This window comes from Cricetulus griseus, chromosome 5 (assembly GCF_003668045.3).
Source record: "Cricetulus griseus strain 17A/GY chromosome 5, alternate assembly CriGri-PICRH-1.0, whole genome shotgun sequence".
Lineage (NCBI taxonomy): Eukaryota > Metazoa > Chordata > Mammalia > Rodentia > Cricetidae > Cricetulus > Cricetulus griseus.
In genome coordinates, this window is record NC_048598.1 from 191,941,923 (window position 1) to 191,969,407 (window position 27,485).

At 43.1% G+C, this 27,485-nt stretch overlaps 1 protein-coding gene across 1 annotated transcript in view; it reads right to left on the reverse strand.

Moving 5' to 3' along the window:
- Dnah11 (dynein axonemal heavy chain 11) overlaps window positions 1-27,485 on the reverse strand; it is a 298,245-nt gene that overhangs the window by 1,742 nt on the left and 269,018 nt on the right. The window contains exons 75-79 of the mRNA XM_027416426.2: window positions 19,560-19,751; window positions 14,602-14,721; window positions 5,789-6,031; window positions 2,658-2,840; window positions 2,466-2,581 (exon numbers count right to left, since the gene is read on the reverse strand). Of these exons, the coding sequence (XP_027272227.1) occupies window positions 2,466-2,581; window positions 2,658-2,840; window positions 5,789-6,031; window positions 14,602-14,721; window positions 19,560-19,751 (854 nt within the window). The remainder of the gene's footprint in view (window positions 1-2,465; window positions 2,582-2,657; window positions 2,841-5,788; window positions 6,032-14,601; window positions 14,722-19,559; window positions 19,752-27,485) is intronic.

Here is a 27,485-nt window from a genome sequence, read left to right on the forward strand (position 1 = left end):
GTTAAGTAGGGGAAGAAAGCCTTCTCAGATGATTGACAAGGTGGTATCCCTGCACAGATCTGGTTTCTTCTGTTGAGCGTTTATACCTGCACCGTTTCGAGTAGTAAACACTGGGGCAACATGGGCAGGGTCTCTTTACCCAACTGTTAGATCCTTCTAGAGATGTACATAGTGGTGGCCCAAAAAAACCATTTGAACAGGGTTGGCAATACCACCGTTGTGTAGGATGCTGTAGAAATTCACGAGACAGAGAAGAGTGTCCATTACTGTTAGAATTGCCAGGGAAGGTATAGTCAAAGGGAAGAGTAGGAGATTGTTCCACACAGAACAATTACTTGAAAGGAGAAGATAAATGCTTCTAAGGCACACACACACAGAGAGAGAGGGCACGAGCGAGCGCAAGAGCCTGGTGGAAAAACCTCTGGCAGTAGTGTTATAGTGTAAACAGAGTGAAAAATGTTAAAATGGCATGGTGCAAGGACCTGGAAAGATGGCTCAGCAATTAAAAGCACTAGCATGCTCTTTCAGAGGATCCAACTTCAATTCCTAGCATACACATGACAATTCATAGCTCCTAGGGATCCAATGCCCTCTTAGCTTATGTGTGTGTGCGTGGTGGGGGGGGGGCGTGGTGATGTGTCAAAAGATGGGAAGAAAAGCAGTTCTGATAAACAATGATCAACAAAACAGAACAAGAATAAATCTAGAAGGAGGTTAAGAGGTCTCCTGAAAATGTTGATTTTAGGTTGTGTCTGGAAAGTTTAGTGTGTTACATTGCAAAGGGCCCTCTCTAAGTGGCAACAGTATGGAGGTCAAGTGCACAATGAAGAAAACTACTAAACCAACAAAGTTAGAAAAGGTTAGAAACAAGCTAGGAAAAAAAATACAAAAATTAGCAAGTACAAAGTAAGATGATGAAAAGAAACTTACTAATACACATAAAACATAACTAAATGCAGCAAATCCTCCATTTCTGGGGGCATAGAGCCGGCCCTTACTTACTGATACTGTTAAAACTATTGAGGTGCACACTCTCTCCTGGGTGGTGTTTATCCTCTGGAAGCCACATAACTGTCCTGCCCCTTTGCTCTTGTCTGTGTTGTCAACTTGATACAAACCTAGAGTCATCTGGGGAGAGGGAAACCCAAATGAAGACTTGCCTAGATCAGGTTGACCAGTTGGCTGAATGAAGGAACTAGATAAGCTCATAAGCAAGTGGTGTTCTTGGTCTCTGCTTCAATTCCTACCTCTAGGTTTCTGCCTGCACAGTGATGGATAGACTGTTATCTGGAACTATAAGCTGAAGTGAACCCTTTCTTGCCCAAGTTTAGTCACAGCAACAGAAAGCAAACCAGAGCAGCACCCATCTCCCACAGCCCACATGTGGGCGCCTATGAGAATGTGTTAATCGTCAACAGAACCTGGGATCACCCAGGAGACAAGCCCATGGGCACGCCTGTGAGTTTAGTCTCTGGGAGTGCCTGTTAGGGGATTTTACCTTTATTGGGATGATACTGACAAACTTACTATAAATACTGGTGACACTGTTCCCCGAGTCGGGATCCTAGACTGTATAAATGTTGAATGTGAGCTGACTGAGCTCTTTGCTCTGGCCCTTGACTGTTGCATGTTAGTTGCTGTCTCAAGCTCCTGTTACTGAGGCTTCCGTCAAATGATGGACTGTGTCCTGAAACCGTGAGCTAACCTGAGCTAACCAAACCAGCTTTTCCTGCCTCTCTTAGGCTGCTTTGGTTGAAGTGTTTTATCACAATAGGAAAAGAAGCCAAGCATGGCAGGGTCCCAACATGCTGGCATTTGGAATTCTAATGGCACCTTCCAGATTGTCCTGTGTCTCTTCCTGAATCAGAACTAAAGAACTTCAATCTGAAAAAGGAACAGATTAGAGTCCTATGCTGCTCTCTGAATAGTGTCCCAAGGCCACAGAACATCTGGGATAAAACATACCAGCCTTCAGCAATCCTACCTCAGGCTGTGACACCTGCAATGATCTCCCCACCCCACCCCACCCCCCATGTGAAAGCAGTCTAGCTTTTACATATCATACTACATACTTTCCAAAGTCCTCTTGATTGCGTTAGTAATTACTAGCTTAGAAATAAAGGCAATAAGATGCCAACAGGCAAACTCAAGTAGCTTCTAGGACTTCTAAATAAATGAGGAAATTCTGTTTAAATTTTCTTTTTTTCAGATGGAAATATGGAGACCAGGAGATTAGGTATTTTTGTCTAAGGGCAGTTTACCTAGTACAGGTGAATTTGAATCCTGGTCTAGCCTAACGGAACTGATTTGCTTTTGAAACAACGTGCTGGAGGACGTCACGTCAAGTTAGAGGTAGAGTTTGCCTGGTGATGGCCATGGAGCCTGCGTTCTTGCAGGAGTATTGGGGAATGCTGACCGTGTGCTGACGTTTACAGTTGCCAGTGGCGGTAGAGATGGTCACTTACCACTGGGCCAGACCGTATGTAGACGGGTAAGCCAGTTTATTCCAAGTGTCTGGAACCCGGTCGTAACTCAGGGCAGACAGCTGGGCTTCCACATCTGGAGATAATGTCAGCTCTCCCTTGCAGAGAGAGGAAAGGCCGCCATGAGTACCCTCCAGGGTGGCGAAGCCCCATCTCATCCCAATGTAAATTTACCTTTAAACCAAGGTCTAATTGTTGAAGTGAAACACGGATTTCCCGGATGAGAACATTCATCCTCTCACACTCTTGGAAGCAAACAAGAACATACGGGCTGCGGTTCAGGTTCTTTTGCATTATCTCTGCCATGTTGAACTCTTCTGGAAGTCTCTCCAAAATGTCATCCAAGATATTCTTAACCTAAATCATTGAAGCACAGACAAAGACTTCATTTCACTTTTGCTCATGGTGACTGGAGGTTTGAATGAAAATGCCCCCCAGAGGCTCATGGGGCATGGCATTTATGGAGAGTGGCCTGGTTGGAGGAAGTGTGTCACTGGGGGCAGGCTTTGAGGCTTCCAAGTGCTCAAGCCAGGCCCAGTGTTACTCTCTTTTCTTGCTACCTGCCTGTCCAGATGGAAAACTCTGGGTTCTTTTTCCAGCACCATTTCTGCTTTCACACCGCCATGCTTCCTGCTCTGATAATGGACTAAACCTGTGAAATGTAAGCCAGTCCCAGTTAAAGGCTTTCCTTTATAAAAGTTGCCGTGGTCATGGTGTCTCTTCACAGCAGTAGAAACCCTGAGACTGGCTGTCATACTTTCTGAAGTCTCAGTATAGACTATGCAGCTTCCAAAGGTGACTACAACCCCTGGTCAGTTGCTAGCTGCCCAGAGCTTCTACATCAGTGCTAGTCAGTCACCTGCCCTCTCTTAGATTCCACCATGGTCAGTAGATTCACTGTTAGTTGGTAATTCTTATGCTCCTCAATGTTAAGTGGCATTTGTGTGCAAAGATGAGAGAGAGTAGAACATGAAAAATTCATTAGGAAAGTGGGCACAGATTCCAGAGGCCCATGGAGCACGAGCTGGTGTTAACAGCCTTCCAACTATCGCATGCTAAAATCCCTGTAGCCATTTAGATCCACAAAAAATAAATCAAGTCTTCAATCTATATTTGTTCTCTCAAAAAAGTGAAAAGATTTATTCATAGATGATATGAATAGGCACATAGTAGTCAAATGTGCCCATCTATCAAATGCGTTTCACTGAGCTAGGGAAACCAGTCACTACCTAGATGCAGGTGAATAGAAAACACGTTCCTGTAATTCTGACACACACACACCCCACCCTGTTCCAGGCTGAGACAGAAGGATCATGAGTTCAAGTCCTGCTGAGTTATATAGCGAGACCCTGCCTCTGTGTGCAGCAGAGAGAGAGAGAGAGAGAGAGAGAGAGAGAGAGAGAGAGAGAGAGAGAGAGAGACTGGCCTGGCTTGAGCACTTGAAGCCCATCCCCAGTGCCACACCTCCTCCAACAGCCAAAAATAGAAAGTAAAAATGGGGGGGGGGATGCCTTTAGCCTCAAGCAGCTTCCCCTTTCCTTCATTTCTCGGGAGATGTTCGGTGGTCCCTACATCATGCTTAAGGAACTGCTTGCTATAGCTTCCGGTGCGGAATTTCTCAGGTTCGGAAATCTTAACTCAGCTATGGAAAGAGTAGGCAGTAATGGCACAGCCAGGAAGTTAGAAAGCAAAACAAGTTTAGAATTGACCAGGTTTTGTTTCCTTCCCTGGCCCTCTCTGCCTGTTGGGTCTTGACGGATCACCTCAGTTTATCACTGAAATAGATCCTAATGCTGCCTCTTCAAGCTCTTGATTAAGTAGCTCACAGAAAAGTACTTTCTATAGAGTCCAGTACCCAGTAACAGGCCTTGGCTTTGAGTGGCTGGGTGTTGAGGCAGCCTGCTTCACTGTGTGTACTGCATCTGCTGGTTTCATGACTGGTTTTCTTCATGGGTAGGTTGGAAATATAAAACCCTGAGAGTTGGGATCTGTGATCACTGCACTTCTCCCACGGGGAAGGGTGTTCATCTTGCTAAAGATGCAGCATTCTTGGTAGAAACGATGTTTATGTGTAGGATACAGCAACACATACAGTTCATTTCAAACTGAATCAGCCAATGAATGACCTTATTTCAAGAAGTAAAATGGACTTTTTCTGGATTTCACTATAGTTAGAGCTGATGGTAACAAACCTCATTTGAAAACCTGAATCCTTGGCATTCACAACCTTGATGAGTAATTTTGAGAATAAGGACTCATTTATTTGGGGGGAAATGAGTTACTCAAGGATAGTAAGGGTGGAGGATCCAAGGATGGAATTATGGCCCTGTAGGTACGAATACTTGCTGTAAATTAATGGGAACCCACATAAAAACTGGGCATTGTTCTTATAACCCCAGAACTGTGGATGGCAGAGATAAGAAAAATCACTGGGATTTTCTGACTTCCACATTCCCCAAAGTATGGCCTGGTCTGCCCATGTACCCCTCCCCACAGTGAAGGGACAGCCACAGATTTGGTGATACCTGTAATTCACACATCTGACAAAGAATACCCATGTAGAATAAAGAGTTAGTACAAGTCTGTAAGAAAAGATAGCCTGATACTGTCCCTGACCACTCCCCACCCCCAGCTGCAATACTTAGAACAGGCCCTGCACCTCACCAGGGCAACACAATAGAGTCAACCCTGTTAGGGGAGGTGTGGGTGAGCCAGCCCCGAAGTTATAAGCCTTGTGGAGCTGTCTCCACTACTCATCTGTCACAGCGGTATGGGAGGGTGAGAGATGACCCTCTTTACTCCTCGAGCCCCTGCTGCCTTCAACAGATGAGAGAGCTGACAATTCCCCTTACCAGCTACAGCACTCAGGAAATGGGCCTTGCCCCTTGCCTAGGTGGTCCTTAGTGAGGATGACCCAGCCCTGAAATTATGAGCCAAGGGAGAGCTGTCCAATGATAGAACACAACAAGAAGAAGCCATTGGCATCTGAACAAAACAAGTGAGTGAATCTCACAAATTTACTGTGAAGTCAAAGGAGTCTGGCAATAAGTATCATATAGATACTTGTATTTCAAGTTCAAAGTCAGTCAATATGTAAAGCTGGAGGTCAGGGTATTGATTATATTGGGGGAACAGGAAAGAGTGTGAATGTCCTGGGAAGTTGAAAACATTCTGTACCTTAGGTATCTGATCTTGGTCTTAGTGGCAGCTACTTGATTGCTTGCACAGGTAAGGATTTAACAGAGACTAATGCCTAAAATTAGCACACTTCACTCTAAAGGCCATAACAAGAAAGACCTCCTTACCTTGTCTTCTGTAGACTGCCCCAGTTCCTCACTGCTGACTACATTCCTGGGTTGCATCTCCAGTAGTGTTCTGAAGAGTGTGTTGGATGTCACTGTCAGGAACTCTATTTCAGCATTGGGGTGAAGACCGTACAGCACTGGGCTTTCTGGAGGCAACTTATCCTCTATGTACTGGTGGTAACCAGAATAATCTAGGTAGGGTGGGGCTGCAAACCCTGGTGCCAGCATGAGTTCATCTTCAATCTTCAACCATAAAGAAAAGCCAGTTATACCAAAGTTAGGAAGGTGTCATCTTCACTTCCTGAACACAGAACGCTGGCAAAAAGTCCCGCTGTGATGTTGGGTAGTACCAGACTCCAAAAAGCCTGATGATCAACACTGTATATGCTGACCACAACAACATTAGGCTGACCACAACAACATCAGGCTGACCACTGAGGACAGTTCCAAGAAACACAAACCATGTCCCTGAGGAAAGCTAATTTGCAGTATGCTCAGGGCAGTGTGATTCGTAAACACAGCTTACTTACCATGGCTGTTCCATCACTGCCTAATAGTAAATGTTACCCTGCTGCAACTTACTGATTCTCAAACATCCCTATTTTCCAGAAAAGAAATCAATAATGTCTGGTCATTAATTTGCCCAAGTAGGTGTTTTGAATATATAAACTTAATTCAGAACTCATTTTAGTAATGCTACTATATACTTCCCCAGCGTTTTAAGGTACTCCCCCATGCTCATGTATTAAAGGCTTGGTCCTCAGCTGGTGGTACCATTTTAGATAGTTCTGGAAACTCTAGGACGTGTGACTTAATTGGAAGAAGTATGTCACTGCAAGTGTTTCTTTTAAGAGTGTGTCCCCTGGGCTCCTCTCCTTTCTGCTGGCTGTGAGGGAAACCACTTTCCTCTGCCACACCCTTCCTTCCAGTGGAACCAGCTCACCACGGACTGAAACATCCTAAACTCTAAACTAAGCCTCACTTTCTTCCTCATGCTATTTTTTTACAGCAATGAAAAGCTAACATACCCAGTGTAACATACTCCACAGAATGTATCATGTGACATACAGGGACTTTCCAAACACAAGGTTGGGATGACTTCCATTTTACAGGTCACATTACACTAGGGGTCAAATTACTGCCTCCTCCCTAGGACCTTGGGAAACTTAGGGCAAAGTCTGTGTTGCTACTTCAGATCCTTGGACTGAACTAGTGCTTAGGGCACACACAATATGACCTTTATTAGCTCATCCACTGCACTGGGGTTTGAGGAAGGGCAGGTACTCCAGATAGAGGGATGTTTTCTACAAAACTAAGGAGAGCAGAAATAGCAAATCTGCACCCAAGAAATTAATCTTCAAAGTATAACCAGAGAATTTCTGGACCGAGTCTATCCAACAACAGTCAAGTGCTTAGAAGATTCCTAGCTGCTTCATCCAGTTCTCTCAGTTCTCACCTCTTAATTTTTCCAGTCTCTTGGACCTGAATTCCATTTACACATGCACTTAAATGTACAAAGGGGATGCTATTACTTTAAGATCATTATCCAATACAGCTATTTTTTTTTCCTAGACCTGGTAAATCATTTTCTGAAAGATCTGTCTGCTACCATGTCTCTTGAACCATCGCTCTACTGTTGTGTGGAGAGAGTTTCATTTGTCCATTCAACAATCTGGGGTGAATGCCCCATACAAAACACCTTGGAAATGGAAAGTCTTCATAGGAATCCAAGGCAATGAAGTGGTTGTGATCTCCCACACTGCTCTGTTGTGTGTCTCTGAGTAGCGGTGGGTTATTTCCTCTCACCGTCACAGTCCTGGATGGCATAGAGAACATGCAAATTTGACAGGGATTTTCAGCTGTCCTCTCTGAACTCCAGGGGATCTCTGATATTTGAGTCAGCATTTATACTTTCATTTTGTACCAGGAGTGTTCTCAAATTCATCTAACCTTTTCATAGTGCCAGACACAAACGTGAACTCAGTGACCAGGGGAAGGAGAAAACGGAATTATCTCACCACCACCATCATCATCCCAAGTTTGTTCTGTATGTACCTATCGTTTCTTGTTTACTTACAAAGAATGGTAGAAATTTAAATGTGACTAGATCTATAATGTTCCAAACTAAAGTGCACATGGGGAGGTTAAACTCAGCATCATTAGCCTGTGACAGGTAAGTTAACCAAAAGGAAAATAAAATGAAAAGCCAAAGTTAGAATAAACACATCCAAATGGAACTTTGCTCTCTACCAACAAGGGCTCACTCTTTTTCCCTTAGTACTGACAGGAAGATGAAAGGACTTATAAAAGCTGCAGTTCAATTTACCCTTCAAAGACTTCTATCTTCAGAAAACCAAATCAGCAGGGGTTTGGATGTCTGAGTGCCACTGGGTAGTGCCAGTAGGATGGAAAATGGTCTGTGCTTTGCCAGACGATGACTAAGTAGTCTGTTGACAGACCAGGGGGTGAGATTTTCATGTCAGTTGTACTGCAAAGTAAAGGACAGCAGCAAACTAAGGGAAATGTCATGGTTTATCCTTATTGGTTTGGGGGACTTAAGAAATTACATTTATCAGCCATAGTGGTGCATGTCTGTAATCCCAGCACTTGGTAGGCAGAGAGAGGAACAAGGGTTTGAGGCCACACAGCAAGATCTTACCTAAACCGTTTTTTTATAAACAAACAAAACCCACCAAATAAATAAGATGGGATGTCACGGTCCACAGCTTCACTGATGTGGCTGTGAGACTTTACCAGTCTCCAACACCAAGACACAGAACGGGTTTGCCACATGTGTGGGTCTCCCTGCCCTAGGAAAAGAGGTGCTTATTTCATGCACATCTTGATTTTTCTGGATTGTGAAACAACTCACCAAGTATTTGAACTAAACCTCATTTTTACATTAATAGTAAAAACGCTGAAGTTTGAGAAGGAAGGTTTAGTTTGTAACATTTGTGCCCACTTGACTTTAAACCCCAAACAACTCCACTGTGTGTGTGTGTGTGTGTGTGTGTGTGTGTGTGTGTGTGTGTATGTGTGTGTGTGTGTGTGTACGCATGTGCACAGAGGTGTGCAGTCATGTTCAGAGACCTGAAAAGGGCATCGTGTGTCCTCCTGTCACTCTGCCTATCCCTTCAGGGTAGGGTCTTTCCCTGAAACTGGGCTCCCATCTCTGCCACACTGGAAGCCAGAAACCAACAATCCTGTCTCCTCACCACTCCTCAAAAGTTCTGGGATTGCAGGCATTTCTTTGTTAAGTTCAGGGATCTGAACTCCAGTACTCATGATGCAAAGCAAACACCTTTAACCACTGGAGCCATGTCTAAATCCTGACGTGATTTGGCCTTTCTGCAGAAGAGTTGTTGGTAAAAACGGCTTCCTGTTAATGAGGCCATACCTGTAGTTCTCTACAATGGGGACTTTTTTCTTCTTCTTCTTCTCCTTCTTCAAGGGGAGGGCTATTTGAGATGTTCTAAATTCTCAAGGATTTAACTCATGCTCAACAGACATTTCTCCTAAGCACATGGGAAGATGCTTAGTATCTTTGGGGACATGTGACACAAAGAGACAGGGCACAGTTTCATCCCACCAAAATAATTAGAATAAAGAATGTGGGTGGTAGTGGTGTTAGTAAGGATGTAGAGAAAACAAAACCTTTTAGTGGCAACAGTTTTGTGGGTTCTCCAAGCAACAACCATACTCAACAACTGACCCAACAATTCTACACCCAGCCTTCCCCATAGAACTAAACACAAGGGCACATAAAATCTGTATACAGCATGGCATAGGAACAGTGTGATAGCCTAAACCAGAAGCTGGAAAACTGTATCCACTGAAATATTGAGAATTAATGGAACCAGGCACAGACAAATCAGACCTCCACAAATCATGAAACATCAGCAAGGATCTGAATTTATCTTTGCAGGAGTTGGATAGGACATTAACATGTGCAGATATTGGAAGCTAGGAAAGCCAGTAACTGCCAACAGTGATGACTCAATGGAGCTATTGTTCTTTTGTTTCATACAGTGTTTCCTGGAATTCAAGACACACACATACACACACACACACACACACACACACACACACACAAAAAAAAAAAAAAAAAAAAAAAAAAAAAAAAACTGCTTGGCCTGCCTCTCCAAATGGTCTTAGTAATGGCAAGGGGTCCCTAATCCAGTGCAAGTCTAAACAAACAACGTCACACTTGGCTGTTTGGGTCCAAAAATATAGTGACTCAGAGTGCTGTTGGGAGTTCCAGAAATTAGTCAGATGTGAAGCCGATTGCCAGATCTTCTTTAGAGCTGAAAAGTACACTTGGAATTTTCTTGATAATGTATTTTACAAGTAACCCTGCATCAGGCTGGATTGGAAATGAGTAGCAGAGCTGGCACTGTGATCTCCTGGGTCATCCCCTGTTCACAGAGCACACAAAACCAAGTACAGACATACCTCATTGCTAAGATGGCCTCTGCACCAACTACAGACAGGTTAGCATTCCAGCCAGCCAGCACAGTGTGTGGCAGAGCAAGACTGACTTTTTAAATCCAGGTTCCCCTCCTTGCCTTTCTTTCTTTCTTTCTTTCTTTCTTTCTTTCTTTCTTTCTTTCTTTCTTTCTTTCTTCTGCTCTTCTTTCTTCTTCCTTCCTCCCCTCCTTTCCTTCCTTCTCTCCTCTCCTCCCTTCCCCTCCATCACTGAGCATTTTTTGTTTTTGTTTTTCGTTTTTGCTTACATGCTGTGGCACAAGTATTTAATTCACTCTCTATTCCTAGCATCAGAAAGCCATGCACATGAGCTAGAGAGATAGCTTGGTGGTGAAGAACACTGGGTGCTCTTCCAGAGGACCTGGGTTTGTTTTCTAACACCCACATAGCAAATCACACCTATCTGTAACTCTAGTCTCAGGGGATCCGGCATCCTCTTCTGGTCTCCAGAGGCACTGCATGCATGTGGTGCATAGACATAAATGCAGACAAAATACCCATTCACATAAAAATAAATTAAAAAAAACATTTTTACAGAGGTTTGCCCAATCAAGAAAGAAATACATATTGCAAAAAATGTATGCTTCATAATAAAAAAGGTTTCCCACTTAGAAGCACATTGTTCTAGTAATTGTCAGTGTTTAACCTGACAACAAACTTAAGTTGGTCATTCTTGCTTCATATTTGATAAAACTGCTGCTCAGAGGGCTTCCATAGTAAGTCAGACTCTGCAACAAATTTAAGAATTTTAATTTGCCCCCCACCCACCGCCACTGGCCGGGGAGGCTTGCTTTTCTACTCTAAACCTGTATTCCTAATTATTACCTATGCCATCCAAATAGTTGGCACTATATGGTAACTTTTAGGTGGCTTTGTATCTCCTTTCCCAAAAGTAATACGCTGTATTTGTTGTTTAGCACTGCCCAAGGTTTGTGTTATATGAGAAAATGGCTTTTTTTCCTTAGTTACCCAAAGGCTCTTTAAGGTGCCTTCCCATTAGACAGCTCATTCATTCAACAGGAAGCTCATCATTCTAGCAGTAAGACATCATTGAAAAGAATCCGTCTCTTTTGCAAACAGTAGGATTTCCAACCTGGTCCATTCGTGGGCTGCTTTTTGGTCATGTTCCAAAGTAGCAACACTCTTAACTTCTAAAAGCATATTAACTGATTCAAGAAGGGACAAAAAGATGTCCTGCAGGTGCTGACGGGTGAGCTCATGTTAGCGGCTTGCTCGGGAAGCATTTGCATGAGGAGAAAATAACTGGGATGTGCAGCTTCGAACACGAAGTCAGCATTCATTTCCCCTGGGGAGACAATGGCAGCACTGCCAGGTGAGGGTGCCAGCTTTAAATGAGGCATCTCCACCCCGAGAATCTCACTAGCTCTGTGGGCAAGTTTGGGCGCCTATGCTTCTAAAGGGCTCACGTACACCAGCAATGCCCCTCCAGTTTCCTTACCTGTATTTTAAAATCATTTGAACAGGAGTTCAACCTTATGAAGGTTAATGAACTATTTTGGGGGGCACTAATAATTCTGCCCTTAGCCACAGGGAGGGGCCACCCCCTGAGCTTCCTGCTCTGCCCCTTGACCTCCGCCATCCTTTGGAGAAATAAGCCTCTGTAAAGGTGGCTCTGGAGCCCTGTTTATCTTTCTCGTCTCCATGGTAACTCGCTCCCAGACCCAAAGAGCAACATCCGATTGCGCTGAATTGAAAGTATCTTTCTGATGTGTGAAATCCTGCTCATTAGGGGAGAGAGAGACTGGGAAACTCCCAGTCAAAGGAAGATATAAAGAATGCTCACACCACAGAGAGCTCTAGTTTTCTTTTTTTATTGTTGTCTTCATAATGGCCAATGCTATTTAAAGAAGTAAAAGGAAAAACAATGAGTGCCCATTGCAATGTTTGACTATGCTCTAACACACTGTGTTCTTGGTACATGGTTATGTAACCTCTCGAAATGGACCAGAGGAAGGTGATTGAGTTGCACAAGGCTTCTTCGAAACCTTTCAGGGAATATGAATAGAACCTTGCTCAAATTGCCAAAACTGAACACAACAAACACTCCTCTAGTACTGCTCTAAATAAAGTTAGTATCTTTGGCAATGTTTAGATGAATTTGGATAGTGTTGGGTGTTGCTCTGGTTTGGAAGTATTGCCCCAACACCCCTGTGAATTAAGGCTTGGTTGCTAGTCTATGACACTCTTGGAAAGTGGTAGAACCTTAGGAGGGTGGAGTCCAGTGGAACGAAATGCAATCATTAGAGGCATGTCCTTAAAGGGGATATTGGGACCTCTGACCTCTCCTGTTTTTAATTCTTGCCTGGCATGGAGCAAACATACCCCCTAAGCCGTGTGTTCCCACATTCATGTGCTAAGCTACCACCCACTTAGCCATGGATGAGGACTTCTTTAACCATGGGCCCAAATAAACCATCTTCTCCTTTTAAGTTGATTATCTCGGGTATTTGGTCACAGTTGATTACCAGTGAAGCTGATTACCACAAGTATCTTCAAGTTTAGAACAAGTAACTAGAAAATGGCTCTTGTGGTTTGGTTGAAAATGGCTCCTATAGACTCATCTAAATGTTTGAATGATTGATCTCTAGCTAGTGGCTGTTTGGAGAGGATTAGAAGGTGTAAGTACTCTTTCTGAAAGACCTGTTACTGGGGCAGGCTTTGAGGTTTCATAAGATTTGCACCAATTTGATTTACTTCTCTCTGCCTCTTATTTATGGATTGACATGTTAGCTCAGGGCCGTTCCTCCTGCCATGTCTTTGCTCTACCATCATGGACTCTAACCCTTGAAACTAAACACAATTAAATTAAATGCTTTCCTGTTTACATGATCTTGTTCATGATGTTTTGTCATAGCAGTAGATAAGTCAGACAGCCCTAAACTTGAACACCATTTGAGACCAAGAGAGCATCAAGAAAGTGGAGCCACCACCTCAGCTCCTACAGTACAACAACTAAAAACTAAATAGTTTCACCAAAAACCACAGCCTGGTCTACAACAATTTGATGGGGACTCGGGGCTAATCCAATGAGAAACAAAGAGATGTTTGGTCTTAAAATTTTGTCAGTGGTAACTTGCCCTTCCTAGCAGAAGCAACAAGGATTGTCATGTTTTTCTTTATTTTAAAAACCTAGCTATATTGTTTTGTTATCACACATAAAACAACAATAGGAACTCCGAGGTCCTGTAGTAATAATAATCTCATTTTAAAATGTTATTTTTAATTATGTGTATGTTTCTGAGGAATATCCAGGTGGGCATGGGTGTCTGGGGAGGCCAAGAGAAGACGTCATATCCCCTGGAGCTCAGAGCTGTTCTGAGCCACCTGACTTCGGTGCTAGAACCTAAAGTCAGGTCTTTGGCAAGAGTAGTCCATGGTTTCAACACCTGAATCGCTCCAGCCCTTGTTTTATTTTTATTTTATTTTATTTTATTTATTTATTTATTTTACAGTTTGTTTGAAGCAAAGTCCCAAGTAAGCTCATCACTTCACACATGGCTGACATTCTCATTATATAACTGTCTTCATAGACTTACCATTTTATTTTAAATTGAAAAATTATAACTATGTGGTTGTGAAATGCCATGAGATGTTATTACTTTTGTGTGTGTGTGTGGTGTGTTCATGTGCCCCCATGCTCATACGTGCAGGAGTGTGCTCACAGAAGCCCAGACAACATGTTAGAGTCTGTCCTTTCCTTCCGCCATGTGGGATCTAGGAATTGCACTCAATAGGTCTGGTTTATCAGCAGACACTTTTAACATTAAGCCATCTCAATGCCCCCAAAGGGGTGTCCCACTTCAGGGCTACATGATGGGATGATTCAGTCAAGCCAATGAGTCAATCACATCAGAGACTTAAGTACCACAATTCCTCTGAGTATATATCTAGCAATTTAATAATTTTACTGATCAAAATGTAGAATGTTTTGTGATTTATGGTGGAGGCAAAGCAACAACAACAAAGGTAGTGAAATGAACCCTGGTTTGAGATCACAGGATTCATACTCTGCTGAAGCTCATCCCTACACTCATTGAGAGGTCCAAGACCAATCACTGTGCCTCAGTATTTTCATCTGTACAATGGAGAAACAGCATCATCTCAGCCCAGTTCATAGGGATATTATGAAGAGCCAATGAGTCTACATTTAACAACTTCCCAAACAACCCAACAGGGATAGCAGAATATGTTTCTGAAAGGCCAGCATCCTTAGGAACATCTAAGAACTACACACATAGTAAAAATAATCTGAAAAAATTCTTGCCGGAGCTTTCTTTCTCCGTGTAAAAAGTTTTAAAATGTCTTACCAGAGATGGATTCATGAATTCCTCTAGATACACCCGGCACAGCTTACGATCCCAGGCGTCTGTGATGTGGCCCCCATACATGATCTCCCCAAAGAGGTAACGAAGGTCTTCCCACGGGACCTGGGGAGAAACAGTACATGTCTTATTTCCTTTCCTGTTGCCAGGAACAAACTGCCTAGACAAAGCTACATGATGAGGAATGGTTGCTGTGGCTCACAATTTCAAGTCAGGCCATCATTTTGGGGAAGTCAAATGGCAGGAATGTGAGCACCTGACCACATCATATCCATAGTTGAGATCAGAGGGGAATGATTTAATGTGGTCAAGGAGGAACTCAATCTACTTTCTCCACCCCTTCACGAAGTTCAGGGCCTTGCCCATGAGACAGTGGTGTTGCCCCCATGCAGGGAGGGTCTTCCCAGCTCCATTAGCCCAACTGAGACAATTCCCCACAGACATGCCCACAGGCACAGTTGACCAAACAGTCCCTCACGAGACTCCTTTGACCCAATCTAGATGGTTCTAGATTGGGTCAAACTGACAAGTAAAACTCACATCATACCACACAAATGTTCACTTCCAGGCCTAGACTATCTGCTCAAGCTTGGCTGGCCTGGAGTACGTGCCCCTCTACCCTGTCAGCCAGCACTAATTGAAGTGTGGTTATGGTTTTTGTGTAGAGCTTCTTAAGAGAATTATTTCCAGTGTTTTCTAATAAATTTGACAAAATTTTTAACAACACCGCATGTTACTGCATCTCTGGAACAGGTTACATAGGACAGTTGAATGTTCTGAATTTCACCCAAAAATCCTAAGATGTTGTTTCCCCATGCCTTCCAGCCTCACCTGTTCTTGTTACCTGCTGTTGTACTTTACTTTTTATTGTTGTGACAGAACACTGACCAAAACCAGCTTGGGGGGATGAAAGGTGTTTATTAAGCTTACAGGTTCCAATCATGGAGGGAAGCCAGGGCAGGAACTGAAGCAGACATCACACGGGAAGGCTGCTTACTGGCTTGCTCAGTTAGCTGTTGTATGTAGTTCAGGTCTACTTGCCTAGGAGTGGCTCCACCCACAATAAGGTGAATCCCTGCTCCCACCAATTGGCAATTAAGTAGATGCCTCCCAGGCATGCCCACAGATCAAATGACAAGCCAATCTGAAGGAGGTGGCTCCTCTCAGGTGCATCCAGTTGGCAACCCCAAGACTCATCATCACACCTCATTTAAAGTCTTTATTATGTGTCTGGGGAAAAGAAAGCACCAGCTAGACAATTTGTATTTGGGGTCCTCTTGACTGCTATCACTCTTCTCAAAGACCGGCAGACAAACAGTTTTCCAGACTGACTCAGGCTCAGCTGCAGACTGACTGGGCAAGATTGTTCTAAGGGCAGTAACTACCATACCATGTTTTATTCAAGAAATCACCATATCTCCTTTGCTGGCTTCACAGAGTTCAAACCTCTCTCTGCTGCCCTTTCACTTCCTCTGGGTTTGCAAAACATGCCAGTTTGAGATGTAGCCTTTCTAGACGGGAACCTTTGTACCCTCCCTGGCAGTCTATTGCCTCCCGACAGTTCAAATAAAATCATAATTATAGCCTTCCTCATGGCATGATGTGACAGAACAGAACAAGTCAAACTGCTGAGGCCATTGCAATGTACTTGCTACAAGTTTATACAAATTTGAAGAAATGAACCTAAAATGTCTCCTTCTCTTAAGGTGGCTTGAAATGAAGGAGAAACAAGAGAAGTAGCTAGCTAGATTAGGGGGCACTCTCTACCACTCCACAAATACCTTCTACAGAGCAGAAATGGACAGAAACAGACTTAACTGTATTTCCCATTCTGATTGAATGAATTCCCTACATGTCAGTAGTCAATGTGTATTTCCTTCATAATTTTGATTAGTTAGGTCTGCACCTTTCAATCACTGATTCTCCTAAGCCTAATCTTTGTTTTTTTAAACAAACAAACAAACAAACAAACAAACAAACAAACCCTTGTGTGAGGTAGCATGTTGTACACAGGTGTGTGGGGTTTGCATGCACATATATGTATACACATTTGGAAACCAGTGGCTTATACATCAGGCATCTTTAATTGCTTACCATGTTTTTTTGTTGTTGTTGTTGTTTGTTGTTTTGTTTTTTTAACCCAGGGGCTATCACTTAACTTGGAGCTCACTGATTGGCTGCCTGAAGGAGCTCCATATATTAAGCTGTCCTGCCTCTCCAACACTCTGATTCCAGGCATGTCCTTCCATGAGTAGTTTTTTTATGCTTATGCTGGGGAGCTCAACTTGGGTCCTCAGGCAGCCAGTACATTAGTAATTGATCTGTCTCCTAAACCCTTAACCACTGTCTTCTAATACCTTCTTGTAAAGAGCTGTGGTGTTTTGGATGGGCAATGTCCCTCATTGTCTCTGACATTTGAGTGCTTGACCTCCAGTTGGCGCTGGTGTTTGGGGAGGTTAGGGTGGTGCAGCCTGGTTGGAGGAAATACATCAAAGGATCCCTGAGGTGGGCTTTGGGCCTGTTTTCAGTCTTCACTCTCTGCTTCATGCTCATGGTGAGATGTGATCTCTGGGCTTCTTGCTCCTGCAGCAACACCTACCTCTCTCTGCCATGTTCTGGCACCATGGACTCTAACCCTCTGGAGCCATGAGCCAAAATAAACTCTTTTCTTTCTTTTTTTTTTTTCTATACATTATCTTGGTCATAGAGTTTCGTTTCTGCAGCAGAAAAGTAACCAATACAAGAATATTTTTTTGTACAACCAAACAATATGCATACTCTAACTTAAACTTCCAAAACTTGATAACTTGGTTCCTAATGTATGGCAAAAGACTTGGGTCAAGACATCTGAGAGATATGACAGACTTAACCTAAAGCTGTGTTGACCTTGGTGCCCACAGAAAGAACAGCAGGTCACAGAACAGTTTACCAGACCAACTGTGATGCTGATAAGAGACAGCGTAAGCCCTTTTTCCTCTCCATCTCTTCTATTATGTACAGAGCTCAACCCACACAGGACTGCCTTTCTGGACCCAGACTCAGGGACATTGATGAAGTATTTACTGAATTAACTGGTCTAGTTCTTCCTGCAAAAGTGTTAGAATAATGTTCTTTTTTCTTTCTTTCTTTTTCCTTTCTTCCTTTTTTTTTTTTTTTTTTGATTTTTCGAGACAGGTTTTCTCTGTGTAGCTTTATAGACCAGGCTGGCCTTGAACTCACAGAAATCTGCCTGCCTCTGCCTCTCGAGTGCTGGGATTAAAGGCATGCACCACCACCGCCCAGCTATGAGGTAGTGCATACTTTTTTCTTTTGATATTTTTATTTTATGTGCATTGGTGTTTTTGCTTACATGTTATATGTGTGTGAGGGCACAGGGTTGCCCAGAACTGGAGTAACACAGCTGTGAGCTACTATGTGGATGCTGGGAATTGAACTCAGGACCTTCGGAAGAGCAGCCAGTACTCTCAACCTCTGAGCCATCTCCCCTGCCCCTCTTTTTCTTTTTCTTCTCTCATAACAATATTCCAACTACAGGCTCCCCTCCCCTCCACCCCTCCCAGTTCTCTACCACAACCTTTGTTCTCCCCAAGACCCACTGCTCCATTTTATATGCAACAGTTTGCATAAAACATCATGCTAATGTGACATGGGCCTATAATCCTAGCTACCCAGGAGTCAAGGCAGGAGAATTTCAAGTTCATGCAGCCTGGGCTAGAGGGGGAGTTCGGAGCAAGCCTGGACAACATAGTGAAACCCTATTTTAAAATAAAATAACAAAGTTACAAAGCCAAACAAACTTTTTTATAGAGGAGGGCTGGGGAGTGTGTCTCAGTGATAGAGCACTTTTCCTGGCATGGAGCCTTAAATTCTATCTCTAGTACTGAAAAAAGAAAACAAAATAAACAAAAATCAAAAGACAAGCAAGGTAAACAATGGAACAAGGAGAAAAAAAGGACTATTGTTCACAAACCTTATAAACCCATTTACTTTGAAATAACACAGCCATAATCTGTTCCTTGAGAGAAAGCATCTCTGATACATGTTGAATGTGCACAGTGTCATGGCAGTCAGGCCGCCACAAAAAAAACAAAACAAAAAAACCTGGGAAAACACCACGGAAAACCTGTGACAATGGTGACTTAAAAGAACAGCCAACCACCGTGTCCTTAGACACATGGATGGAGAAGTCTGTTCACAGGTGGAATGGCTCATAGTTCCACCTCTGATGGCTTTGACAAATACATCTACAGATAGATGCCTCTTAATGGGAAAAGTTCTTCCCCTTGTGGAGACAAAGCTCACTCTGCTCTCCTTAGACACTAACGGTTCTTCTCCTCTACAATCCAATCATTTGGTTTATGAGAGTTTACACAACTGTTCTTGATGAAGCATTCCCATGCCCATCTGCAGGTTTAGTTCACAGATGCAGCCATCCATCCATCCATCTACCTTTAACTTCAAACCAAGGTGAACATTACCGAGAAAGTCACAACAAGGTGGCATCCTTATACATAATAATGACATATGCAGGAAATGCACCATTATTTATACGTGTGACGCACTGTAAATTGCTTCCATCATCAGAACTAATTGTGGTGATTATTAATGCAGTGTTATGAACTGTCAGGACTGCTGTATGTAATTACATTTGTGCAAATGCTTCATTACCTGCCTAATGAATCTGGCATATATGCACATGTAAACCACTGTTTTTGTTAACATAATGAAGGACATTATTTTTTTTTACATAAACTACTGATGTAGAACCAGTCTGACCTATCTTATGAAAACCTTTAATCTGGTTTATTTTCAGAAAATGCTTATGTAGTACTGGCTATTTTCAATAATAGCTTCAAAGAAGAAATTACAATCTGTTCTGATAGCACCCAAAGATGGAAGCCTCAGTCCACTCCTAGGAAGGCGTCATCACACACAGCACTTACATTAGGGCTGGCCTCTAAGTAGTTGTAGAGGATGTTGGCACAGATGACTAGGTCCCCTGGATTGAAAGGATAGCTTCGGCTCCAGCCCTGGGGGCCAAACCTCAGTCTCCCTGCCACACAGGCATGGAAGTAGCACAGGGAAAAGAGGATGCTTTTAAACTCCTGATCCTTGGAGCACATCTCAAGCGTGTCCTGGGAGGAAAAACGAGAGACATGGCTGATTAATCATTGTCATGGTAAGGGCAGGGGCCTGAATTATCAATACTCCGATGGATGGCTTTAGAATGATTTACTAGAGCGTTAATCACGGCTGCTTGTCCAGGATGAATGGAGACGATTTGGCTTTTGCCAATGTGCTAAAGTAAGAGGAAGGCTTGTTCTTTTTAGACAGGGTCTTGTGTGTATCCCAGGCTAGCCGGGAGCTCACTATGTAGGCATGGGTAGTCTTAACTCAGAATCCTCCTGCCTCCACCTCCCAAATACTGGGATTACAGCCCTGTGCATCTGCACCTGGTTTGTGAGGTTATGAGGATCACCCAGGCCTTTGTGAGGTCTCCCCCAGCTAAGCAATGCTCCCAGTTTATTTTCTATTTAATGTCTCTAAATTCTCTAGAAAATGGAGCACTCATCTTAACTGTGCTAGTACTGACTGGTATCCTTTCCTTCACATAACAGCAGATTTGGGGTGACATGATCTTAGAGTCATCAATGTTAGTCACAGCTCCCAATTCTTTCCAGTCCCAAGGTGACTGAGAGCATCTGTGCACATGGTCACCCACTCAAAGACCGTTCCCAAGCTGCTTCTGAAGCCACGAGTGTAATGACTTAGGCATTATGCTGGCCTGCCCCTGTCACCTGGCAGAATGCACTCAGGCAGTGCCCTGGTCAGCCCAGTGTTCCATGACTAATAGTCTGTATGCAGATGCAAAGGACCCCTTTAAAAGACAGAACCCCCACCCTCTTATGCGGTCTTTCCCTCTCTCTTTCCTGCTGTTCCCTTGGGGCAGACAGGACTTTTCCTGTCTCCCTCTTCTGTCCTCTGTATCTCTTTACCTCTCCCCACCCCATTCTAATAAAGCTTCTCACTTAAGTTCTGACATGTTTGTCTTCCGCCTGGGTCACCCTCGCCTGCCATGGAATCCATGCAAGGTTCTTTGAACTTTATTGTAACATTGTTGCAGTGACTCAGATTTATCATAACAAGGGGTGCCTCACAACCAAGATTTTGCTGACAGATTTTGAGCAGAAGTGACTGGCATAATTTTTCATCCATGTCATTTGCTTAAAAGGAAATGGTTTTGTCCTCACCACTTTGTTTTTTGAGATAGGGTTTCTCTGTATTGCTTTGGAGGTTGTCCTGGCACTTGCTCTGTAGACCAGGCTGGTCTTGAACTCACAGAGATCTGCCTGCCTCTGCCTCCCAAGTGCTGGGATTAAAGGCGTGAGCCACCAATGCCCTTTGTGTCCTCACCATTTTTTTTTTTTAACTGTGGGCTAGAAAGAATGATGACCAGACAATCCTGGTACCCTCCAGTCAGGTATAGTGGAGGCATACATCAGCAGTGGAGTGCATGGATGACATGCCAGACCAGCCTGAGTACCCCACCATCTTCTTGTAGCCACTATAATCTAATCTCTCTCTCTCTCTCTCTCTCTCTCTCTCTCTCTCTCTCTCTCTCTCTCTCTCTGTGTGTGTGTGTGTGGGGGGGTGGTTATCATGTGCTACTGGGATTTGAACCTAGTACTTCACCAACCCATGCTAGAACTCAAGTCCTTGGCTCCATCACCAGTCCTGCTTCTTTTTCCTCTAATAGCCATGTGCTCTGTACCTTAATTAATCCAGGACACATGGCCAGCCTTCCAGTGAACCGAGGAAGAATTATGGTTGAGATGACTGAGTGACATAGGAGCTCAGGGTGCCGACTGAGGGTGTACATGGGGGGTGGGGGGCAGCTGGGTCCCAGGAAGCCACATTGCCATGGCTAAGGACCCTGCAGCAGCCAAATACAGAGGTAGAAAACATCAGATCAACTGCTGAAAAGTACTTAGCTATTCTCAAACTCAGCGGTGCTCTGCAGCAAGCCAGGAAGAAAAGCCAAGGATACTCCTTGTGAGGAGCCAGCCTGGCCCAGGCTGCACCCTCCTGCCTACTGCCTTTTAGAAGCTCGGCTACAGCCAGTTCATATTTAACCACGTTGGCCACATACCAAGGCTATTTAGGAACCTGAGAGAAGTCTGTGTCTGGCCCCTCAGGGGACTTTTGGATAGGGTTTGCTGCTATGGGCCATCACCAGGAAGTGTTCCATTTCTGCTGATAATACTTGCAGCAAAAATTAGCTTTGCTAAATACAATTTTAGAATTGCCTGGCTACATGTAGTTCAGAGCCAAAAGAATCTCTTAAGTTGCACTATATTAGGTTGATTTTTTTTAGGTGATTTATGGGGATAAGTGCTGTGCGATGACCAAAAATAAACTTTTCCCACAACCACACATCAAATAAAAAGCAAGAGGGTAAAAGAAGAAAAACGATATACTTTTTAAGGCTGTAAAAACGCTACCTTTTAAGAGTACGTTATTTCTAAGAAACTATATTTGAAATTTCGTATCAGAACTTATAATCTAACAAGACATTAAGTAGGGTTAATCACATAAAACTCAAATAACTATACCAAGTACAGTAATTCGATCTATTATCACATGTAACTTGGTTTTCTCCTCAGTGTTAAAGAAATGAGCCAATGCCTGTTTGGTTGTTCTGTTAGCATAAATGTTACAGGAAGAAGATGTGAACCAGGCATTTCTGACAGTGTGGTTGTACCTGCCCCACATTGTTTTGAGACACACCGACGGATGAGCAAATGAATATCAGGAAATAGACAACCAGGGTGGAGTGCAGCTCAGTAGAGTGCTTGCCTATCTTATGCAAAGTCCTGGGTTTGATCCCCAGCACAGCAAAAAAGGGGCACCTATCATCCCAGCATGAGTGTCAGAGGCAGGGAGATGAGAAGTTCAACATCGTCTCAGCTATACAGAAAGATAAGGCAAGCCTACACAGAACCATGTCAAGAAGACACAAAGAAATAATTAAAGAAAACAACAACAAAAACGGAAGGAAAGAAAACTACACAGTTAGGACTGTCAACAGAGAATAGGCACCTGTATTTACACAATAGTGTTAATAGAGAACACGCACCCATATTTATACAATAGTGTAACTGGCTCTCAACCTCTGACTTGCCATGCATATTTCTCAGGGAAAAATAAAAAGAAATCTAAACTCTCACTCTAAAAAATATGGTTTGTATGAAAAGAACCCCGAATGGCAATTATAAAATCTTCAAAGGCAGACAGATACCCTTAAGGTGTAGGTTGGCAGCATCCTGCAAGAAATGGTTCTCTTGACGTCTTGGTCTCTTAATGATCAGATTTGCAGCAACATTCTGGAATGCTAGAGGAAGCAAAACGCTGCCATGAAATGAACTTTGTTCATTTTCAATGTGTATGCCGAAGTTTGGATGTAAATTCTAATTTAAGAAGAGAGATGACAAAGACAGGTTTAGGGGTAAGAGAGGCAGTTTGGCGGATAAAAGTGCTGTTCGAGAGCAAGAAGATGTGAGTTCAAATCTCAACACCCGTGTAAAAGTTAGACATGGCAGTGTGGACCTGTAGGGTGGAAATAGGTGGACCACAGGAGCTTGCCAGGAAGTTAGCCTAGCCAAAATGGCTACCTTCAAGTTCAGTGAGGAACCCAATCAAAAAAGAAAAAGAAAAAACCAATATGGTGAAGAGAGATACAAGAAGACATGTGGTGTTATCCTCTGCCTTTAGCAGAAGTATGTGTTCCTGCACACACGTGTGTGTATACATTCCTCATGCATACAACCATGTATCACACATGCATCCCCCCAAAAAACAAAGCAACAACAACAAAAAGCCTATTCATTTAAGGCAGTGTGATTAAATTTGGCTTATGAGTGAAAGAAGTTCTACTATATCCAATCCCCTGCTACTTGTTTTGCAAATTCTGTAGTTTTCATTTTCAGTTGTCTGTAGTTAACTACAGCCCAAGCAATATCAAGTGGAAAATGTAAGAAATAAGTAGTCCTTACATTTTAAACTGATTGTTTAACAGTGTTATGACTGTTCCATTTACCATTGTTAATCTCTTGCCATGGTATATTTGCAAGTTAAACTTTAAACTATGTGTGTATATATGTATGTATACATGCATAAAAGCAATTGATGAAGGATTGGTTATTACCCTTGGTTTCCAGGTTCTGCTGGGTGTCTTTGCACACCCGATACAACAAAGAGGTGTGAGTCAACATTAATTTGTGGGATGTGTCTTTGCAAGAAAGACACATGTTTCTTTGTCACTTCTTGTTCCTCCTTTCAATCTTCTACTGGGGCTGCAACTTTTATCTCCTAAGAACATGACCAACATGGTGCAATGACAAAGATTCATATGGGATGGGTTGGTGACATATACTATGTTTCTTTTCTGTCGCTGAGATGAAATGTGATGACCTCGTCATCTTACAGAAGGAAGCATTTATTTTAGCTTATGGCTCCCAGGACATAAAAGTCTAATCCTGGTGGAGAGTTATACAGCAGGCATGGAAGCATGAGCAGAGAGCCAAGAGATCACATCTTGAACCACAAACAGGAAGCCGAGTGAGCAAACTACAAGTGGGGCCACATTATGAATTCCCAAAGCCAGGTCCCTTGACAGACTCTTCCAGCAATGTGCACCTCCCATAACCTCCACACAGAGCAACGTCAACTAGGGGACCAAGTGTGGGGCCTATGGGCTTAATTTCTCATTTGAACTACCGCAGTGACCTGCCTCTCATGTAGCAGGAATATTTTCCGCCTTGTTAAATCAGTGTTGCCTCGTTAAGAACATCTTTCAGAAAGAGCGAACTCTGGTTCTGACAAAAGGGTCCCAGGGGCCCATCTGCAGCCAGCTGGGGCACAGGTGACAACCTCCCAATGAGATGATGTGTGACAGTAAACATGGAGATGACATGGGATAGTTAACATTGACTGTTAGTCGATAGGATCTAGGATCACCCAGAAGACAAGTCTCCAGAAATGCCTGTGAAGGCTTATCTAGATTAGGTTGACTGAGGTGGTGAGACCCACCCTAAATGTGGGCCATTCTATTGACAACCTGGGGTCCCAGACTGAATAAAAAGGAGAAAGCAAAGAGAGAATAGCATTCATGGCTTTCTGCTTGTTGACCTTGGACTCAATGTGACATCTCCTGTTCTTGCTGACATGTCTTCCTAGGCTTAGGGGACTGTATGCCTGGAGCTGGAAGCCACATGGCTTTTGTGGGGGTAGTTTATCAGAGCAAAGGGAGAAGTACCTAGAACACAATCTGAACAACAACAGCAAAAGCTTTCTGTTCTCCAGACATAACAGGCAGGCCAGCGCTTTTGCTTTGTAGAGTTTTCCTCTGTGTAGGTTGTTAAAATAGGCTCAAGGGGATGTTTTGTTGAATAGATGACTAATTTCCTTTTGGTTCTTAGGGTCAAATTTAGTCTTAGTTTTCAAGAGATCTTTTTCTGCTGCAAAGACATTTTCTTCTTTAAAGACGTGAAAAGTCTTTTCAACAAATTTGCCTTTCAACTAATAATATGTGGTGGTACAGACAGAAGTTGATAGAGCCCGTACTTTCTTGAATAAGTTAGAGCAGGTGGTCTTAACTAGAGAATTCATATAGGCTTTGGGGAAATCTTTCCCACCTATCAGCACAGTTTGGGATCATGTACTTCCCTAGGGAGATGGTTCAAAGTTGTGTTCTTTTCACCAAAAAGCTAAAGGATAACTGAACGGAAGCATATTTTTTTTTCATGGAAGGCATATTGTTATTTATAAGGACAAGTGTCTTAGAGGAATATACATATAATATACATAAATTTGTAAGTATCAAATTCCTATTATATGTGTATTTTTTTAGAAAGAACTTGGTAATTCTTGATGGCCATTCATAAATGGCCAGAAACTGTGAGATGACAAAAGAAAAAACCCAAACCAAAACAAATATATACCTGCCACAGTGCATATAGAAAAAGCACATTGCAAATATTTAAGAGATTCAATGAAGTTTTTTTGAGTGCCTACTGTTTACACAGTCTTATTTATAACAGGCTATAAATTACTTAAATAAAGAATTAACTATGTCCCTCAACATTTTATCCTAGAGGTCACCATTTAGTATATGTGGTAGTTTGAGTTTGAGTGGCCCTCCTAAACTCATAGTGAGTAGCACTACTAGGAGGTGTGGCCTTGTTGGAGGAAGTGTCTCAAACCACTTCCTGTTGTCTGCAGATCTAGAACTCTCAAGTTTCTCCTCCAGCACTGTCTGCCTGCAAGCCACCATGTTCCACCATGATGATAACGGACTAAGCCTCTGAAAATGAAGCCACCCCAGTTAAAGGTTGTCCTTTATAAGAGCTGCCATGCTGGCTTTTCCCAGCAATAGAAACCCTAACTAAGGCAGTAAAATTTCCTCACCAAACTTGGCATTGACCACAAAAGGGAAAAGAAAAAAGTGAAGCATTTTGGTGTACTTTATGAAAAACAGCATTCCCAACAGGGTACCCAGTATTTATCATCAAGTCATATATACTTTCTCCTTAGCGCTTATTCCACTCTCCTAATAACAGCGGTACTTATCAAAGCTTTCTAAGAAATTAGAATAGCAACCCATGGTGCTATCAGTAAAGGAACTCCAAAGACTAGATTGTGATCCAGTAAGATACAGCAATTTGGGTGAAGAAATGATTGTAATTAAATTAATATTAATTTGCATATACTATTATTTGGGAAGAAAACAAAAATATAAATAAGAATGCATTAGTTTCAACGGGAAATGTGCTGCACAGGCTCCTTGGTTTTAATACCTGTTTGCTTGGTGGTGACATTATTTTGTGAGGTTGTGGGCCTTTTGGAATGTGGCACACAGATCGGGTAAGTGGGCTCCAAGGGGGTGGGCACTGAAGATCATAGCCCAGCCCCGGCTCCCCAGCCACCCTTCCTTCTGCCCTTCCGCCCTTCCCTTCCCTTTCACCCTTCCTGCCTGCCTTCCTTCCTGCCTGCCTTCCTTCCTGCCTGCCTTCCTTCCTGCCTGCCTTCCTTCCTGCCTGCCTTCCTTCCTGCCTGCCTTCCTTCCTGCCTGCCTTCCTCCCTGCCTGCCTTCCTCCCTTCCTTCCTTCCTCCCTTCCTTCCTTCCTGCCTTCCTGCCTTCCTGCCTTCCTTCCTCCCTTCCTTCCTTCCTGCCTTCCCTCCTTCCCTCTGCACTCCCTTCCTCCTCCTCCTCCTTTCTGACCCTACCATGCTACAAAGAGTCCCAGCAGCAAACTCCTAGGGTATTGGATGGAGCCCCAGTCACCATGCCTTCCCTACCACCATGGATAGTATCACCTTAAACTGTGAGCAAAGACAAATCCTTACCCGCTCAATTGCTCTTTGTCAGGTATGTGGTGGCAGTGACAAGTACCTACTGTAGAATTTATCATAGATTATCAACCAAAAAATAGCAGCTTTCAGCTTAGAACTATCAAAGCCAGGTCTACAGCACCACACTGATGCCGTACCAATGCCATCACTGTTATCATCAGTACCTGCTCTCTCTGTGCCAAGACACTACTTCATGAGATAGACATTTCAGACATTAAAAAAATGGGCTACATTTTCTTAACTTTAGATGAAACACAGACGTATTCCTAGTCATTAAAATTTCTTCCAAAGAGTATAATACACATGAAAATAGAGCAGGGGACTATTTTTGCAGAGGGAGGACATCAGTAAGAGGGGCACAGTGAGGAGCATGAGGAATGGATAGGATAAGTCTACACTATATACATGCATTAACACATCACAGCGAAACCCGCTACTTACAATCAACACACACCGAT